The sequence below is a fragment of the Perca flavescens genome, chromosome 9 (genome assembly GCF_004354835.1).
Source record: "Perca flavescens isolate YP-PL-M2 chromosome 9, PFLA_1.0, whole genome shotgun sequence".
Lineage (NCBI taxonomy): Eukaryota > Metazoa > Chordata > Actinopteri > Perciformes > Percidae > Perca > Perca flavescens.
In genome coordinates, this window is record NC_041339.1 from 10,618,467 (window position 1) to 10,635,635 (window position 17,169).

At 40.2% G+C, this 17,169-nt stretch overlaps 1 protein-coding gene across 1 annotated transcript in view; it reads left to right on the forward strand.

The window, feature by feature from the left end:
- The window catches only part of tgfbr3 (transforming growth factor, beta receptor III), an 86,935-nt gene extending 70,226 nt beyond the window's left edge, over positions 1-16,709 (forward strand). Inside the window, exons 11-17 of the mRNA XM_028587427.1 lie at positions 106-255; positions 718-903; positions 2,256-2,549; positions 3,728-3,845; positions 9,061-9,102; positions 9,378-9,485; positions 14,843-16,709. Coding sequence (XP_028443228.1) covers positions 106-255; positions 718-903; positions 2,256-2,549; positions 3,728-3,845; positions 9,061-9,102; positions 9,378-9,485; positions 14,843-14,961 — 1,017 coding nt within the window. The 3' untranslated portion in view covers positions 14,962-16,709. The remainder of the gene's footprint in view (positions 1-105; positions 256-717; positions 904-2,255; positions 2,550-3,727; positions 3,846-9,060; positions 9,103-9,377; positions 9,486-14,842) is intronic.
- The last annotated feature ends 460 nt before the right edge of the window (positions 16,710-17,169 follow it).

Sequence of the window (17,169 nt, forward strand, 5' to 3'; positions counted from 1 at the left end):
AAAAAAAAAGAAAGTCTGGAAAGGACTTTTGTGAAAGTTTTCCTTTCACGTATTTATTAATGTGGCTTAGGTTTTGTGAGTAACAGACTCCTCTGTGGATTGCAGGTTTTGATAAGTCATGCTGAGACTAAGGATGGGAGTGGTGGGCCACTGGATTATGAAGATCTGGAATCTGGAGACGTGTTGCTCCCGAGGGACTCAGCGGAGTTAGAGAGGACATTTACGGAGCCCAAAGAGCACCAGTCGGTCATAGTGGTAAGACAGTGGAATCATTGTGATTGTGTCTCTGGGAAAGCTGCATCTCATTGCACTGTGAAAGTTGACAAGTCAAGACCAATTATAATCTACATCTCTATGTAAATCATGCAGAGTTGGAAGAAACGCCATTTCCCATAGTCCCTTGGTGCACGTAAAGACTCCTTTGGCTCCTGCAATGTCTCTGTCTTTTCCATGATGTAGGTTTTATGAACTGGACCTCACATTTTCCATTTTGAAGTTTCTCCATCATCTTCCCACTACTGGCTTATTTCCTTTGTCTCATCCATTCCTTGTCTCCCACTTATTGTTCTTGTACGGTATCTCTTCCCTGTTTTCTGATTAATCTTACCCTGGTCAAACACTGACACACAGTCATGTAGGGTGAGGGTTTCTCACAGTGGAATCAGATGTCAGATCCCTGCTGATATTTGTGTTGGCTTTGTCTTATCCTCCTCCTAGTTTAATTGCACGTACCGAAAGAACCAGGAAACCTCAGGAACAATTCCCAGGATTGTACCAGGACCAGGAAGGCAACCGGTTAGCAACATGACATTTAACATGGAGTTGTACAACACCCTGCCATTCAACAACCCTTCACGCCAGGCTTTCTACACTGTTTCACAAAAGCAGGAAGTCTTTGTGGAGGTATGCTTTGCATTTCTAATAAATTACTATTTGTTTCTATTTGTTGTCTTTTGCAATTGTATGCAGTATGTGTCTTATGCAAGTGTTTTTTTGTTATTCCTAAACTAAAACTTGTGTGTAAAACTGTGCTCTGTGTACTCGCTGTCTGGCTCTTCCTGCTTTGATCTCTTGTGACATCCACGAGGTCAATTTGTGTTTTGTCAATTTGGGGCTTAAAATCTAATACTCACTTTCACCCCTCATATTCTTTCTATCTACTCTCTACGTGTCTCTGTATCCTGGCTGGATACAGAGACATGTGCACATGTCTGGCTGCCTCAAAATCCTCGTTTCATTACACAATTATGGAGGTCATCTAAGAGATGACAAAGACTCATACTGAGGTCTTTTGACAAGATGATTTATGATGATATCAGCGGGAGATGCTTTGCTGACTGTGTGGACACAGAGCCAGCTGGTTACAAAAGGTTTTCTGTGTATTTCTGTGTTTTCGTTTTAAATTCCAATGAGGATTCCATCACTGACAAAACTGAAAGAAGAAAAGATGAGGAATAATAACTCAAAAGATGGTCATAGATGGAAAGATATTACTAGCATCTTAACTGGGACTAAAATACTACTTGAAGAAATTTGTTGCAGTTGACATGGCCAATGTGTTCCTAAACACTTATTACCCATCCAACAGACAGAGCAACATTAGCATTCATTTTGACTCTCATTTTTGTGTCCGCCTGATGAATGAAAGTCCAATATTCACTCTCCTTTTAGATCTGGCCTGGTTTTCACCAACGCCAGAGTAAAATATATGGCTCTTTAGCTGCTAACTGCTACACTAAGTTCTCCAGCTAGTCTGTAACGTTGTCTTTCTGCTGTTTGGTGCAGGACAGGTGTTGTACAGGTACAGTAGTGTACAGTGGGTTAATGACAGTGCTGAGAGTAAACTTAAAGTTGTGGCCATGAAACCCGAACAATGAGCTTAAAGATGCTTAAAAGCTTTGTGGAGATGAGCAACCACTTCCACATTAGATAATGTAATGTGATCCATTGTTTGTATACAAATAGTGATTAGTGCAGCTTTAAACAAACCGTTTGCCAATTTGGGAAATTAGTGCATTCTCTTTCTTACTGAGATTTAGATGAATAGCAATATTTTCTGTGAAGTGAAATAATAATGAAGTGAAGAATAGTGAAGTGAAATAATAATAGTAGTAGTGCTTGTCCGAGTAACATTGTATTCTTGGTCATTTACAAAACATTTCACTCATAACTTCAATTTCACTTTACGGATGGAGTAGGTCTAGACCACACTCTATAATTTACACATAATTTTTTTTCTCTCTCTTGCGCTTCAGATCACATCAGCTGCATTAGATCCGGAGCTGGGGTTCACCATCATATCATGCTTCATTTCGCCTAACTCCAACCCCAGTGTGGCCTCAGACTACACTCTCATTGAGACAGTCTGCCCCACAGACGACTCCATCAAATACTATCCTCAGAGGGACTTCCCTGTCCCTCACACTCAAGCAGAGAAGAAACGTTTCAGCTTCATCTTCAACTCAAAGTTCAACATGTCCCTGCTTTTCCTGCACTGTGAGATGTCTCTGTGCTCCAAGAGATCTCAGAGTAACCAACGACAACCACCGGTATGCAGTATAATCTTCTCCAAATTACTTTTATTCTTTTGCATGTTTAATGATGTTTTTTTTTTTGTCTTTTCCACGGTATATAGTATTAGCAGTGTTTTTGTTTGAGAAAATGTTAAAGTGCACATATTATGCTTTTTGGCTTTCCCCCTTTCCTTTCTTGTGTTATATATCTTTTTGTGCACGTTAAAGGTTTACAAAGTGAAAAAGCCCAAAGTCCACCCCAAAGGGACTTACCATCTCCAACAGAAAACACTGTTCACAAACTGCTCCAAACAGCTCTATTGTAGTCCAGCCTTTACTTCCGTGATGAACGTGCGTCACTTTGTAACACACGTTATAATGCTCGCCTAGCTGCTAACATGGCACTCCCTCATACTGTGCAACTGACTAGCTAGCAGTACTTATACGCATTTGCGACTCCCAACAAAGATGGTACAAAAATGAGATGCCTCACTCTGTAGCTAAAACAGAGAGCTCAACACACAGGGTGAAAAGAGGAGCTGCAGCAATGTGCAGTACAACAAATATATGGTGTTTTCTGAAAATTATACCGCATAAACCTATTGTTGTACAACCTCTAAATACAATTATGAACCTGAAAATGAGCATGATATGAGTACTTTAAGTCAGTGTAGTACGGCACCATCTCTACTCTGGCTGACCCAAGCCATTCAGTATCAGTTCTGCACCCAAAGCTAAGCAGGAAACATGAATAAGTGTAAGGTTTGCCAAGTATCCAGCTGCAGAACAAAAAATAAGCATCCGTCTTAGCCATCATTTGCATTCTCTCATACTGTGTTATCTGTCCAACTCATACAATCTCTTGCAAGCACTTTCCTATACTTTTTTTGACCTCTTCTCACCTGACAAAAAGTAGCAATAAAGTTGTGGCTGACTTGTGATGGTGAAGCTAATTGTGATGTTCTGATTTTGATCAGGGTCAGGTGTAGTGCTCATGAGTTTGCCATTTCCAAGTTTATAGTTTGGGTCAGGTATGACAGAAGACATTTACTTGAGGTTGAGAGGTGTGCATGTTTGCTTTTGCTTTTACAAAACCTTTTTTCTGTAACCAATCATAAAGCATAAAGCATTTAACAGAGTGACATTTCTTTTTTGTTTTGTTTCTCCATTGTAAAGTTTGTAGTTTTAAGTTCAAGTAAATGTTGTCCACACAGTGCTTACAACCCAGCGAGACCTGTGATTCTCTTAATGTGGACAATATCATGGAGATAATGCTGAATACCAAGACGGTTTCCAAGCCGCTGGTTGTGGTGGATGGATGGATCAAAACAGGTTAGTAAAGATACACCTACACCAACTTAGATCTTATGACATGAGGTCAACTGTAAATAACACGCATGTGGGTCTTAAAAGCTCTTGTCACTCTCGTTCATGTTTCGGTTTTATTAGCACTTGACATGATGAATTAAGCTCTGGTTTCCAATATTTTGATTATAAAGTGTGATAAGGAAACTTTAGTAAAGAGAGAAGTGGTACTGAGGGCGAAAGAGCCTAGAAAGCTTGGTGCAATACTTGGAGATTAGACCAAACCACAAAACACTGCACATCATTTCCCCACATCTGGTCATCATTAACTGCACTGTGTGTGTTTGTGTGATTGTGTATACAGGTGCGTGTGAATGCACATGTGTGTGCATCTGTTTACATTAACGTCTATACACAAGAGTGTGTTTTTGGGTGTGTGTACATACTAGTATGTGGTTGACTGCAGTAAAGGGGAGTGTGCTAACAATGAGGCCCAGTTCGGCTGCTCTGGACCAGTCCATGCAGAGGGAGAGGTGGAAAAAGAGGAGTCATACAGCACCAAGCTCCAGTTGTTTTCACTTAAGACCTTCACTGTGGCCTCCCCTTTCCACCAGAGAGGGGGAGAATGGAGGGTGTGTGTGTGTGTTTGTGAGAGGGGAGTGGAGGTCCTCTTGTTGGCTTTGGGAGTCCAGCCAGAGCCTAGAGGTCCCTCGATCATCACGTTTTGCCATTCACTCACTGTATTGTGGAGTCTCAGGGGTTTGTGATTTTAATCAGAGGGATAGAGGGGGGGGGGGGCTGAGGTAACCACCATCACATTTTATATATTATGACTAAAGTGATATCATGAGTGCCCAATCTATGGTTGACTGCCAGGTTTTCAAATCAGCATCCCCTCTGGGCAATGACATCAACAAGAGACCTGTGGTCAGTTTGAGTCAATTTTGTTGACTCATGAGTTTACAGTAATATAAATTACATCATTTTAATCGGTGTGAGCTGGAGACTGACTGATATATTATGGTGGCCGATATTGGCGTATTTAAGCTTATTGTGGATATATTGCATCGATTAATACGTCAGCTAAGTAACATGAAATTGCAGTAGATGACAAAGATATATTTGCCATAGTTTAAAAGACACATTCATAGTTTACCCACCAGAAAGCACTGACAAGCAGTGGTTGCTACAGAATATTTGAAATGATTGGATTTTTCTCCCAGCCATAAAACAACAATACAAAGATGGTGATAGGAATAACTTGGGGGCTCAACACCCGCCCTGTAAGGAAGAAGAAGACAATTTTGTGCCAGAAATATTAAAGTGGCATCTGGGATGGCCAATCCAATTCCAAGGTTGGAGCCGCCCATGCTGACAAGTTTGTTTTTCAACTGTTAAATATTCCAGTTGCTACAAGTATTAGTCAATTGACTGAAACTTAATTGGCAAGAATGTTGATAATTGGTGAAAACTGCAGTAGGTGTTTTGCAAAAAAAACAGCAGAATTTGAAGTAGAGTGAGACCTCTTCCTGCATCTCTCTCCCCTCTCTGCCCAGCGCCTCCCATCAGACGAGCACGGGCATGGACCGGCTTCATACACGTATCTTAATGAATACTAAAGATTTATTTAATCTGGATGGCATGTTGTTATATAGTGGCAATTCTTTGAGAACGACTCCCATTTTCTAAAGCCCTTTAAGATAACATACTATGATTCAAGGCTCTAGACCTGACTGGCACTGATTTCACAGCGGATTGCTATTAATAACGTTAATTTACAAGTTGTCAAAACAAAACATTGTGTCTTACCTAATGTAGCATTAGTATCCTTCTCCCTTTGCCTGGCCCTGACACATATAATCCATCCTCCTTGCAAAGAAAGTTTTTTTCAAATCCATCTTCTGATTGGTTTTCTGATATTCCTTTCTTGCTAAATGAAACAGCATGGCTAATTTACTTGTAATTTCAGTTTAAAAGTCCACTTGCTGTCACCGTGACGGTTGACAAAAGCTTCTCAGCTTGGCAGTTTTTTTTGCTTTCAGCTATAATAAAGATAATTTTGACTGCCCTTTTTAACTACAATAATAATTGCTCGTTGCTACGTCTGCTAAAGTAGCATTGTGTTGTGTTAGCATTGCTATATTATTATTATTTGCTATAATCTGTGCTCTCAGAGTCTGACCTTTGCTCTCTGACCCTTCACCTCCCGATTATGCAATTGCATTAGCATTATCATTTGGTACCACCTTTTAGTAACAGATTCACTTTGCAGTTTGCTTGCAGTTGCTCTTGTACTACACACACACAGCACTTTGCGTAAAAAAGTTATGATGTGGTTGCATTTCCTAAGGGTGGCACAAATTCTGTCCCTTACCAGCCCAATTTCCGATGGGGACATTATTTGCTTCATAACTGCAAAAAACAGGCTCATGTGAGATTATGGCACCAGCAGCATGAGGCGCACTTACAGGCTTTCATAATGAAATAATACACACAATTCATAAAACCTTCAAATAAACTACCATGGTACCATCTTAGAATAGAATGGAAATGCTTGCATATTTAAAACATATTATTACAGAGGCTACTTAAACACCCAAAACACCAAAGCACGATTTTTTTTTTTTTTTATTGACGGTATCAGACAGGAGGCTCCAGGGTGCAGCCCTACAGTCTTGCATATTTTTGTCTAGTGTGAAACGCCAGTGTTTTGCCCCATTTTAAAAATCTTTTTTCCAGCAGCCCAAATAAGCCCAAGACTGCATCGGCCCTTCTGGCATAGAACTGCCAGATTGCCAGTCCGCCTATGGCCACAACTCTTTTGAAGGATTTCTTTTTGTTTGTGTTATCTTTTTATCTTTAAAAATATGTTTGTTTGTTTTTCAAATGTTTTAAAACTCAAAAATTAGTTATCGGCCTCAAGAATGCGGTATCGGTCAGGCTTTAGCGTGAGTAGTCAGAGTTGTACAGAACATTGCTGAACAGAAGGGTGGGTGGATTTATTACATTTAATTGGACATAGGGTTTAAGGGCTGGGCAGAGATATAGAGGCAGTCACATTTTAGCACAGACATTGGTGAACAGAGACTCTTAACCGCAGTAATGAGTGAGTAAGTGAGCTGAACTAGTCCAGAGTAGGCAGCAATGCACGCTGCCCATACCACTATGCCAATGTAGCAGGTTTATTTTTCATGGAGCAGATTGAGTAAACACAGATATGCAATAAACACAATGGAAAAAAAAATAATTTCAAAGGCCAGGTTTTATAACACAAAGACATCTCTTATGCTAGGATGGCAAACAAAATAAGCAGCCTTTTCAAGGGCCACAGTTCTGCACTGGACAGTATCCGAAAGAGCTCAACTTGATCCATAAATCAAAGAGGGACACTTGTGGCCAACTTAGTGCATGGAAAAACATAACAGCCTCAAAGCCCTGCCATCAGAAGTAGATTTACTGCTTCACAATAAATTGTGTGGGATCTCGTAACGTTCAAGAAAAGTTGAAAACTATTACTTCAGTTTAAGTGTGCAAACTTTAAAGGAAGAAGATAGAACATTTATAATACATGTTTTTACATTACAATGAATACAAATATAATCTTTCAATATCAGGGTTATTGTAGTAAAAAATATTGTACAAGCTGAAACCGCAGTGTATAAAATATATATTTTGTCAGTGAATGCTCATCTTTCTAGGTAGCGGGTTTCTGTGATAGATATCTGCACTGATTTATCACTTTAAAACCTGCTGAATGAGTTTTTTTTTTTCCTCCCTATGGTCCGCTGTATTCACTGGCCGGATGTCAAAAAGCTTACTTATACATTATATTATAAATTCATCATGAAACTCAAAACGTTTTTAACTTAAAAGTGACAAACTTAAAATGATGGCTCTACTTCTTCATTAGATTAGATTCCGGCCTCAGCAGATCATGGCCATTAAAAAAAGTATAAATCATCCTCAACCTTCAGATTTCTTTCATTTCATCAAGTACAGTATATACTGAAGAGAAATATGTGTAAGCAGGATTATAAGAACCCTGTGTAACTATATAAAACTACTGTATATTACCAGTTGTATGTGGTGCTAATGGCCTTAAGGACCCAGCGTATTGCCGTAACAAGCTCCGAACTGTCGATTTCAACTGTAGTCAGCTTTATAAGTACGGACAACCAGTGTCAAGTGTCTTGCTTAGGCGACATCAGTGTTTTCTGCGCTCTGAAGAGAGGTCAGAGTTGAACAAAAACAAATCATTACGCAGGGGTTCTCTCTCCTTCCATAGCAAGCAAACTTACATAAACAAATGACGTTCACAGAGATATCAGAACTGTTCCAACTCTGGCAATGGCTTAAAGCTGCAAACATAAGTCAAGAGTTTAACTTCTGGGGTGCTGTCTGGTTCTGTTAAAATAGTGAGCAAAAGTCAAGACCTGACAGACGTCCAGCAGAGTATTGCTCCCAATAGACATCAAGGCTTTATTTGAAAAGGTACATTGAGTTTTCAACTTGATAACAATGGGTGCTCTTACACAAGAGTCAATTAAAGTTCTCCACATACTGTAAAACATTATCTTTGAGTCAAGTTTACAAGACATGACACACCACTGTCTTTTGCTGGCCTCTGTTTAGTGTGCTCCTCTTCTCTCTTCTGCATGTTGAGATGGTACTGAGCACTCTCTGCAGTCTTAACACACCTCCAAGTCACAGAGGACATAACTCACTGGAGCAATAGGGTGGGGGTGGAGGGTGGCAGAGAGGACATCCTCTGGCCATCATCCCCCCTGAAATTAAAGTCCTCTCTGATGACCTGTCAACATCCATTATGCAAAATGAACTCAAAGGTGTTCTTTCCAAGAATAGCATCCATTGTGCTGGAGTCTTGGACGTGCACCAGGCTCGCCTCTTGAGTTTGCCCGTACACAAGGGCCTTTGTATTGTTTGTTAAGACATCATTATAAAGATTGCTAAAAATAAACTGGTTGGAGTCAGTAGGTTCATCCTTTAGGACCCTGTCAGCTTACAGAATAACTGCTCTCTTTCAGCATTTTCCTGGTTCAGGTTTCTGTATCACATTCCTCAGATAATTGCTTATCAACACAGGACAATATCAGTAATCTGCTGATCCCCTGGCCTGGGGCAGAGGCACTTTTTGAATGATTAAAATTCATATTGTATAATGCACATCACTAACATGATGGTCAACGTTCATTAAAATGACATGATTTATTTTATTTTGCAGTTACTCATTCACCCCCAAACCCACCGTATACTACTGATAATAGTAAGTTATTTTACAAGTTTCATACTGTATGATTCTCACTGTCTTACACTAACAATATGAAATGAATAACTATATAAACTTTGATGGACCAATACAATGTAAATGTTATAAGTATTATTCACCAAATGTTTGGCTCATTTACACACAGTTTATTCATCTATTATTTATTTGATATTGAGCACTTTGGGCCTCCATATTCTTTTTTTTTTTAGGTTTTAAATATTTCCATGTTGTCATGTCAACATGAATGAACTGTGTGTTGCTCTGTTTCCCAGATCCACTGTATGTGCTGGACACTCCGACAGTGGTGGGGATCGCCTTTGCAGCCTTTGTGATTGGGGCTCTGTTGACCGGAGCCCTGTGGTTTATCTACTCACACACAGGTAGGTCCTTTACCTGCTGCTTCACGGCCCAGTCTCACCTCTCTGCATTAATGAAAAGATAAGATGCAAAGGAATGTCCGAGTGTCTCAGTGCCAGAAATGCGCGCTGGGAATGCCAAACATCCTACTGCTAACAGAGGCCCGTTCACAATAACAGATTGACTCCTCTACTGTAAATATATCCTGTTGGTCAGCAGCGAGGGCTCTTCTCTTTCCTGCCTTTGAATGTTTTTGGAGCTGCGGGGTGGTCAGCGAATATTCTCAGTACAATGGCTGGAGACGAGTTGGAAATTCCCCTTGTTGGGTTTAGCGGCCCTCACAGGAAAAGACACACAATCTCTCCCTTAGATGCCAAGACCTTCCTCATGGTCCCCAGCCTGCCGACCCCAGCTGACCCCTGGAAGGAAGTGTGCTCCCAGTATCCCCCTGAGTTCACCGTTTCATAGAGCTGCCCTGTTCTCATTGGCCTGACTGCTTTACTGGTGATCTGCCATGCCTTTGGCCTGTTGCCCTGGATGATGTGTTTGCCATGGGCCACTTTCATAAACGTTGTCAGGGTGTTTGAGTTTAGAAGTTGGGGCTTTCAGAAAATACAACAATGTAAGTTTACAGTTTGGAAGAAGCTCACAGTTGAACAGTTGTAAATGGCTGGATTAGGAAGTTAGTTAGTTTTGAATGTATCAAAGATCCGGACACTTGTCAGAACTGATATGAACTGTTACAGTAATGTTTAGTCACATCCCTAAGTGTTTACTGAACAGGATTTCATGTAGCAGAAAAGATCAGCTGTCAGACTTTAGTGCCCTTATCTTTATCACAATATTGGTTTTGGCTCCTTTTTAGAAAGCCACTTTATTTCAGATTTATGGGTTTCCTAGAGTAACAAAGAAACACATCCCTTATTGGCTGGTTTTCCAAAGATGTTAGAAGTGAACATGTATAGAGAAACAGGTGCAAGGATAGTAGTAGTAGACTTTCACAACATGTTCCTGTGATGTTATTAATATAGGCCTTAGCTGGGCGTGTTAAGTTGTCTTGGCTGAAATTACCTTACATGGCAATATTGGCAGTTCAAGCCAAACCCCAAGAATGTAGATCCCCAAAACAAGAACCAAAAATATCAGTTCAGAGTGTATTTTAAACTAGTGTACAGAGTGATGAAACATGATCGACATGAAACAGAGTTGGGTCTATCCCCCCAGGGTCTGAGGACAATATTCCTGGCCTCTTGAGAAAGAAACTTTTTTTATGCTAATTGGCATTATATTTGGGGTTTGGGTTTGCATTACAGTTTAATTCCATATAAGGCAATTAGAAGTATAAATGCTTTTATAAGTGACCCATAATATATTATTTGATATTTTGCTCATTATCTTGGCATGTACAGTAGGTCTGCATTCTGCCAGGGCTGCAGTCATGTCTGCCAAGAGATCTGCTCTTCACCTCTGCTCAAAATGTGAAATAACATGCGAAAAGTTCCAAATGATTGTGAAAACAGGCTGAATAACTCATATATGGAGAAATTTCATACATTATCTGCTCTGAAATGCAAAAATATGCTGAAAGATTAGAAAATAATGTTGATCACACGTTGCACAATAATAAGATAGGCCATCTTGACAGAGCACACTTCACACCAGCTTCATTCTTTAGCAACGCTTATGGCTAATGTCAGTTGGTCGTTCCTCCACTTTGGTTCAGACCACAGATGTTCACAAGTAATTTTTTGGAAGTCCAAGTCGAGTCTCAAGTCTTTGAGCTTGAGTCCAAGGCAAGTCCAAGTCAAGTCTAAAGTCTCTGGCCATCTGATCTGTCCCTAACACTGTATTGTTAAATCTTATGAATTTAAAGCATGTCCTGTAGCTACCATCCATACCGTACAGTGTCAAAATCAGTTGTAGGACAACTTTATGGGGTCTACTGCAATGCAATCAGAAGAAATACAAATTAAGAACTCTGTTTGAAATGTAACTCAAAACTATCCAAGGCACGGGACAAAGCCTAATAAAAACTAACCAGTAGGCTAACTCACATACAACTTCTGCACCAGTCTACTGATCTTTGTTGAGAAAGATAAGCATGTTGACATGATCCGTGGTCAGATGCGACCGCTACCTGGTGACCGTCAGTCCAGCCGGCGAAAACAGCCGCGTTGCCGGGATGCACAGGTCGCCTACCTCCATACTAACTTGGCCAGCCCGGGGAACCTTATTCGTTCTTCTTCGTGGTGAGTTTCTACCAGTCTGGTGATGGTACGTCGTGACGAAATGTGATATGCTGGTTCCAATATCCATCTCAATGAACTTGCAGGTCCCTTGGATAATTTTCTCTGCTCGTTGTGCATCGCAGCTCCTCCGTGCCAACGCCGAGTTTATGCTAGGTTGAGACTGAGAGCAGGATGCACCGCGGCCGCCACCGACATAACCAGGGTTGGATACACTTTGTTTAGTGGTAGGATACATCCTGTGAGTCGTGGCCGTGTTGTACTTATATTCGGCATCTCAGTGTTTGCAGTGAACTAAGTCGTTTAAAAAAAAAATAAATCGAAATGGTCCCACGCCACACTTCACCGTGTCCTCTTCATGATTACTTTTGAAATCAAAACGGAAACTCGCAGCCAGATAACTGAGTATGGAGTCAAATATTGCCCCTGAGTGGTAAAATGTTTAATTGCTGCCACACTGTGAAATTAATTTAATTGCTTCGAGACTCACACTACGCAACACAACCAGTATTAGTTTAATCAACAACAAATTAACGTCATCGACGAAATTCTTAATAATCAATTATCGATTGTCAAGTAATCATGCCCATCCCTAGTTTTCAGCACTAGGGGGAAAAGGGTTTGTTGGAACATTACTCAACACCACTGAGAGACTTACTTTGCGGCTGTGGCTGGCCGCCGAGTACCTTCGGGGCTGGCCGCTGAGTATCCCCGGTGCTGAGCCGCGGCCCCGGAGATAACGACCAAGGATATGCCTACATCACTGGGATGGCTGCCGGGTGTTGCTGCCAGATTCTTCCCATCTTCATCTTTTTGTCCCCAAGGCAGTCACCATTTGTCAGTCAAACTTAACTGTAAAGAAGACTGCTAAACGCTGAAGGGGGGAAAATTTCAGCACAACCCCGCGTCCAGCCAGACTCGGACGCCTGGGACAATATGGTCTGTTTCCCCAACGGAACATAAAACTTTCTGTTACTGCCGTTAGCATCGTTATCACCCAGCGCTGGACCTTGTGCTGGCTGGGTTCGGATTGCTGTAAGTTAATAATAGTGGCTGGCTGCTGGCTAACTGTGGATGTGTTGTGTCCCTGGGGATGTTGTCCGCTTTCATCTCGGCTAAAGTCCCTTAACGGTGAGGAGTGAGGCAGAAAAACCAGGGTGGTATAGCTGGCTATAGTAGTATTAGATTTGTCTTCTATCTATACAGCTAACGTTAACACTATCTGGCGAACGTAATTGTGGATTAGCCCAGCGCTGTTTAACGTTAATTTTTACCTTGATCAAATCAATTATACCTAAAATAACTTCATGAGCGTGTTGAACAATATTGTAACTATAACGTTCCCCACCAAGCATTAGCATGAGCTACTTGTTAGCGTAGTACATAATGTTAAGCAGGATTGATCGATATTAAAAATGTATCAATAAATAAGATCTCTGCTGCATTACTGTGTTATAAGTGGCATGTAATCAGTGACAAAATGATGCTGTGTTGCAGAAAGCAAGCTGTATTACGGTTACTGAGTATTATTCTTTCTGTGATATTGTATGATTTACAATTACTCTCAAACGTATCATCTGGGTTCCCGTGTTTTGACGGAAGTTAGAGGAACCAGAGGGGTCAAAGGTTTGATGACGCCACTGACAAGCGACTAACTGAAACGTCCCGTCTCATTAAAATAAAAGACTTTTCTGGGTTTGAACTTTGTTGGAAAAATTTGGGATAGTGTAAGTACACAGCTCAAGAAAATATATAACATGGGTATAGTCGTTTTTAGATATTTTAATGCAGAAATGTTACATATTGTACCTTTAAGGCGAAGGCAAAGAGTCGGACATCTTTTGCAACTACATGCAGAGTTTTCATACACACTATGTTTTTGTAACATAAAAGCAGCCTTTATCTCCCCTGTCTAGAAAGATAATATTGGCTTGGGAATTTATATTTCCTCAGACAGATGAGGTGAATCCAAGTCCCTTTGTTTTGTAGAGCTCTTGGTCCTGTGAGGGAAAGACCGCTGGCAGCTCTGCTCTGGTAAACATTAGCAGAACTAAGGGGGCCCAAAGAGGGAGCGGGCTGCAAGATCGCCTGTGGACACATATGCCTGTCATATATGCAAGCACTCGTGCATACACACACAACTTTAAGTACATACCAAACTGTCAATTGTAAAAACTTGGCTAAAGAGAGAACATTTTATTGTGTTTTAGGGAGGAATAACGCTAGGAAGCAAACAAGGAAAAGACTGCAGCAATAATTGTGCCAAATACTCAAATTAAACAAAGACTTAGATTAATTTCAAAAGCTGTTCATTGTCTGTCAGAGACATTTTTTGTAAACAAATGCAAGCACTTTTATTTGCCCCTTCATTTGAAGCATTGGATCCCCAGAGTCTATGAAATGAAATGCTTATTTAGACATAGAACAATAAACCAGTCAGTGGTTTGAGCTCCAGTCAAAAGGTCCTGTCTTGTGTTTGTTGTGCTTTATCTACTAAAGCCAGGCTAATTGAATCCAGATAACTAAAGAAATGAATTCCATGAACGTGAATCCCTCTCTTCTCTTTTTGTTCAAAATGGCATCTGCCAGATAGGATGTGACTGGTTGTTTCTGGGCTCTCTGAGGCGAAATTTCCTAAGTCCCAGCAGTTGAAAACACTGTGAATCTGTGGCAGATTATACTTGAAGATGGTAAAAGTTAGCACAGATTGAGTCCAGAGTTATTCTCGCCTTACTTTGCTCATTTGCCAAGTCCTTTGTATTTAAAACTAGTTTTTTACTTGAGAATACAAATGTGTGAATCTACTCCAGGCTCTGCACAAAACATCGGGATAAAGAATCTTAGTTTAACTAAAGTGTAAGGTTTATGTCAAGTAGTGACAGTCATAGTAAACACTGGTAGATTAATAAGTACTTTCTTTTCTTTTAAAAATGTAAGAGCACAGAGGAACAATGGAGGTTCCAGCATCTCAGAGGAGTGCGGTTTTTAGCTTTAACCAAACCGATTTGTCATGTTCCTGTCTACCATTGCCTTTCTGTAATATACTGTATATACATTTTTTCTATCTCCCCTTGGTCCAATCCCCTCCTCCCCTCCTCTACACTCCCTCTCCTGCTCCCTCTCTTTCTGGTTAGGTGAGACAGCTGGCACACAGCAGGTCCAGAAGTCCCAGCCGGCCTCAGAGAACAGCAGCGCGGCCCACAGTATCGGCAGCACACAAAGCACGCCCTGCTCCAGCAGCAGCACGGCGTAGCCCAGGGCGCAACCCAGCGGGACGCCAAGCCCTGCCGTGGCCCAGGACGGGCCTGACGGTTCACAGGGACCGGTTTGTTGATCTCCTTCCGTGAAAGGAATTAATATTGTTGGTGTGATAGGAAGGAAAAAAAGCATGATTTAAAAAAAAAAGAAAAACCTAATAACACTTTTGGTCCTTGTGTAAATTCCTTTTGTACCACTTCAAGTGCGTCCAGGCAAATATACTATCCTGGTGTTACTGGTCTGTAATAGTAGTGAGACCCAGCTTAGCAGCCTCACCTCATTTTTAGTGCAAAAAACTAATGTGAGTTTATACCAGGCATTTGTTTTCCAATCTAAATGCTGTTTTTTTCTGTCAAAGTCTTTTGCTTTGACCTTACATGGTGAGATTTAGGCTCTTTGTAACAAAAAGGTGTACTCCAACTGCAAGGAAAGCAACCAGGCTGCAGTGAAGTCAGTATTAGTAAGTGGGATGTTAATGGCTGGACTGTAACACGTTGCCTTACGTCATGCAACCCTGAAGGTGGCAAAGGAGTAAAGCAACCACTATTAACATGTGAACAAAAGTGCAGTATGAACAGAAGTTGTCATCTTGACACAGAGAGACACAATGGCAGTGTAGGTATTGAATGTATACAGAAAAGTAAATGCCAGAAAATGTGAAAGAAAATGTGAAACACATGCTGATAAAATGCCCCGTTTTATATATTATCGTTCTTCCCTCATAATGGATTTATACACAATGGTTTGTAAAACCAGTGCTTTCTGTACGGTAGATATAGTAATTCATTTGACTAGATGGGGGTCTGAGTCTCAATTTTATTGATGTTACACAACTTCCCAGGGGCATTATGGGTTCCCTTTTACCAGTCGTTGTTAATGGAATAGTTCAACATTTTGGGAAATGCTTTTATTTGCACGTTATCCAAAAATTAGATGAGAAGATACCTCTCTCATGTCAGTGCTTTCAGTACTGAGATTGATACAGGAGGCAAATAGCCTAGCTTAGCACAAAGACTTAAAACAGAGGGAAGCTGTTAGCTCGGAGAAGTAGTTCATCATTTAAAAAAAGAAGAAAGAAATACCTATTATTGTGAGCTAACTCTTTCTCCCTGCTTCCAGTTTTTGTGCTAAGCTAGGTTAATCGCCTCCTAAAGTACCCCCAGCTCCATACTCAAGGTACAGACATCAGAGTGGTTTCAATGTTCCTATCTCACTCTGAAAAATTAAGTGAATAAGCATATTTACCAAAATGTCAAATTATTCTTTTAAGACCTGTACATGTTTGTGAATATTGTAAATACTCCTAAATGTTATGAGGCAGGCAGTGTGCAAATTATGTTGTTATACTTCTGGATTAGACATGATTTATCAGTGTGAGATGCAAGTTCATACCGTTTCATTCAATCACTTTAAAACTGAAAAAAAGATATATAAGAATCACAGTTTTGAAAGACAGGTTCAACTTAGAGTATCATTTAAATACATCAATTCCAAATCATGGCTTAGTATAATTGATGTAGCTTGGGTCCTACTGTCTGTTCCTTTTACACTAGGGCTGCTTCTTTTTTATTAATGATTAATAATGAATTTTATAATGCATTTTCCCTCATAAATAGCTTAACCAACGATTATTGTTCTGCCAGTTCACTCATCGATTATCAACTAAATATTTCTTTACACACTCAGCTAATTGTCCTCTTATCAGGCAGAGTCAGAGGAAGAGTAGATTTGTTACATTATAAAGCCAAACAGTGTCCATGGATTTTTTTGTTTGTGTTTAAGGATTTCTATTTTTTTTTTTATTAATCTTGGCACTGACAGTGTAGTGTGTTAAATAAGCTGTAGCTGTAGCTCATTGGTATGGCCATATATTTTCATGTTTTATTTTTTTTTTTAAACTGCAACACCACGACTATACCCCACCGTCTCAGAATAATATGAATGTTTGCTGTGGTGCCTTTGTTTAACCTGTATGTGTTTGTATCAGTGTGTGGGACTAACTGGGCCCTTTGAATTCGAGAAGGGAACTTTCCCTGTAACGATTTAACCATAACAAGGAAAATAGAATGTATATTATCTCAAGGCTTTTGATTTTTAGTTTTTTTCTTTTGTAAACATGTGTAAAGCTTTCTACAGAGGGAACAGAGTCTAAATATATATTTGTGTATAAAATTATATTTTGGAATATATTTACCAAGAGAAA